Source organism: Cariama cristata, unplaced genomic scaffold (assembly GCF_000690535.1).
Source record: "Cariama cristata isolate BGI_N322 unplaced genomic scaffold, ASM69053v1 scaffold22760, whole genome shotgun sequence".
Classification (NCBI taxonomy): Eukaryota; Metazoa; Chordata; class Aves; order Cariamiformes; family Cariamidae; genus Cariama; species Cariama cristata.
In genome coordinates this window covers 15,594-18,324 of record NW_009595599.1, presented here as the reverse complement: position 1 = coordinate 18,324, position 2,731 = coordinate 15,594, and the positions used below count along the sequence as shown (strand labels likewise).

Genomic DNA, 2,731 nt, shown 5'->3' with positions numbered 1-2,731 from the left:
CGGGACTTTGGCTACTGTAGTAAGCCTCAGAAAGGGAGCTTTAGTGCCAGGGAGATACAAGGTAGAAACTTTCCCCTACGCATTCAGACTAGTAAGTGAACTGCAGCAGCATAAAGCTGGTTCCTTAGGATGTGTTTGTAGTGCCACAGTGCTCAGTTCAGGGGGAAAAATTGTCAACACGGGAAGACTTCTACAAAAAACAACAGCGACAACAAAACGCCAGCACAAACTGAGCACTGTTCATACCCCTCTCTTTCCCCCCGCTTTGGTAAGCATCCATACTGCGTCAGCCACTGCTTCCATTTACACTTGAAGGCGCGAGTCCCACTGTCTTCACGGGCTACGCTGGTGTTACGCAGCGCGCCGCGGCCCAGCGAGTCTACAAGATTGTCACTTGCTAGGTATTTGGCGTTGATAAAAATCTTTCTGAGGCAACATTATTTTCTTAGCACATTTATCACGTGCCTAAAATTTAGGAGGTTGTGACAGGTCAGTTGAATTCCCTTTTGTACATGAGGCAGAAATTTACCCCAAATGCTTGTTTACAGTTTCGTTCACTGTTAAGATATCTGCACAAGCATGACCAGTAACAGCTCTTGTTCCGGTTGTATATTCAGGTATCCTGCTTCACTGCCTGAGGGCATGACAGGCAATTCATTCAGTGGTTTCTCATCGACAATTGGAGCGAGCCACACTGGATAAGAAACAATGACATTATCTTAAAGTAAACTGGAGGGCCCCTTACCTAGAAGACTCAGCAATATTTAAAGAAAACCGTTTAACATCTGTCATGGAAATCTATTGTTCAAAAAAACCCAAAAAGCCCAAAGCTATTGACGTAGCGTGTGGAATCAATTTGACAATCACTAATGTAATGGAATTACCGTGATTTTATACACAAACAATGATTTACCAAAATAAGATTTACCGAGGGGACTTTAAAATCGAGTTATTTTGGTACCAAAAAAAGTCTTTCATTTAATTCCCCTTTGCCCCTATGATTCAGATGATCTTTCACTCTACAGTTACGGACTTGGCCAGATTTCTTGGAAAATCAACCTGCAGAGAGGGAGGAGAAAGAACATGCTTGTGAGTATTTACACACTTTCTGTGTTTGTGTATAACTTTGTAATGTGTGGAACATTTGTTCTGCGTTTAAATTGAAAACGACTGAACTGTTAATTTAGGACCACTGGTGCAGAAAAAGTCCATAAGCCTAATTGTTCTGACTCCTCTGTCAAGAACTAAGGAGTTAGTCGCTTTAGTCTACGTTGTTACAGTGCTCAAATGATAAAAGGTCACGGCCAGTGTCTGTATTAAGATCAAATACCTAACACAGACAGACTCTGTTTGTCCAACATCCTTCTGTGGATTGTTACCTTCCTTTTGGCTTCCTACCAGCCCTCCAGAAACTGTACGCTCGTACCAGAAAACAGACACATGTCCAAACTCAAACTGCACAAGGCTCGGCCAAACGTACTAAACTGCCTTCACGTTTTGTTCATGAGAAGCTTCCGTAATTGCCAGGTCTACCATTTAACCCGGTCGCTCCAGCAGCTCAAGCAATTATACAGACAACCCCCACAGACTTCCAACATCACCCAACGCGTCTTTTCCAGACCTGCAGATAGCAAACACGAGAGCAGAAGGGGAAGGAACACACTGTACTTACGTCGTATCCTCTGAGAACTGCCAGGTGGAAAGCCAGAAGCTGAAGGGGGATAACACTCAGGATCCCCTGCAGACAGTCCACTGAATGCGGAACTTTGATTGTTCTTTTATTGTTCTTAATCGTCTCGATGTCTTCCTTATCACAAATCACAACAGGTCGCCCCTGCAACAAAGGGAAATGTTGAAGAAAAACACGTCTGGAAGGTTCTTTTCTCACTTCTGTTCAGAGTGCCAGCGGCAAGAACCTTTTACTTAATTTAGAACAAAACAGCTTAGCATCCCATGGGCATCCCTGTAGCATATTTTAAGGGGTAAACAAGCCCCACCAGGCTTCTGCAATCTGATGCAAAAATTGCACTTGAAATGCCCAGACTATCTACTGAATTCACATTTTAGGCGGTGACACTGAAACAAGCAGTTTGGGTGCCCTGTAAACTGCTTTTATATTAAAAGCAACATTTCTGATGCACTGTAAACTTTTACAGGTACTTACTTGCCGTGCAATGACCTGCTGGAGAGCATTCTGGCACTTGGCATATGTGTGGTCTCTCATGATGATCATGATAACGGGCATGAGCTTGTCCACCAGCGCAAGAGGACCGTGCTTCAGCTCACCTGCCAATATCCCTTCGGAGTGCATGTAGGTAATTTCTTTAATTTTCTAGATAGGGGAAAAAAATCATTTGTAAAGCTTTGGGCAAACTTGTAATTTTTTTTAACCATCTCCTTCCACTTTCTTTGTAACTTTATAAAAATGTGTTATGGCTGTCCTCAGATCCAATACGCAGACAAGCCAGCCTGAAAACCTAGATCGAAGTAGTGCACCTGGGCTGAGCAGCTTGCAGGCCATCAACACTTACAGTTCTGACGCCAAATCCACCACAGGCCTTATGATTTGCCATCAGCCAACACATCTACCATCATGGTCTCGAACTGGACATGCAAACGCAAAGAGGATGCGTTTGCATGTCAGTGGGTGACAGCGCTTACAACAACAGGAATCTCCTCAAACATAAAAACCGCAATATCTGGTTTTAGAAAGTACACGCTCAGTTTTGGA

General features: G+C 43.5%; 1 protein-coding gene across 1 annotated transcript in view; it reads right to left on the bottom strand.

Moving 5' to 3' along the window:
* Positions 1 to 763: 763 nt before the first annotated feature.
* GFPT1 (glutamine--fructose-6-phosphate transaminase 1) overlaps positions 764 to 2,731 on the bottom strand; it is a gene marked incomplete at its 5' end in the record, with an annotated part of 15,737 nt that continues 13,769 nt past the window's right edge. The window contains 3 exons of the mRNA XM_009702761.1: positions 764 to 1,059; positions 1,673 to 1,834; positions 2,165 to 2,332. Of these exons, the coding sequence (XP_009701063.1) occupies positions 1,015 to 1,059; positions 1,673 to 1,834; positions 2,165 to 2,332 (375 nt within the window). The remainder of the gene's footprint in view (positions 1,060 to 1,672; positions 1,835 to 2,164; positions 2,333 to 2,731) is intronic.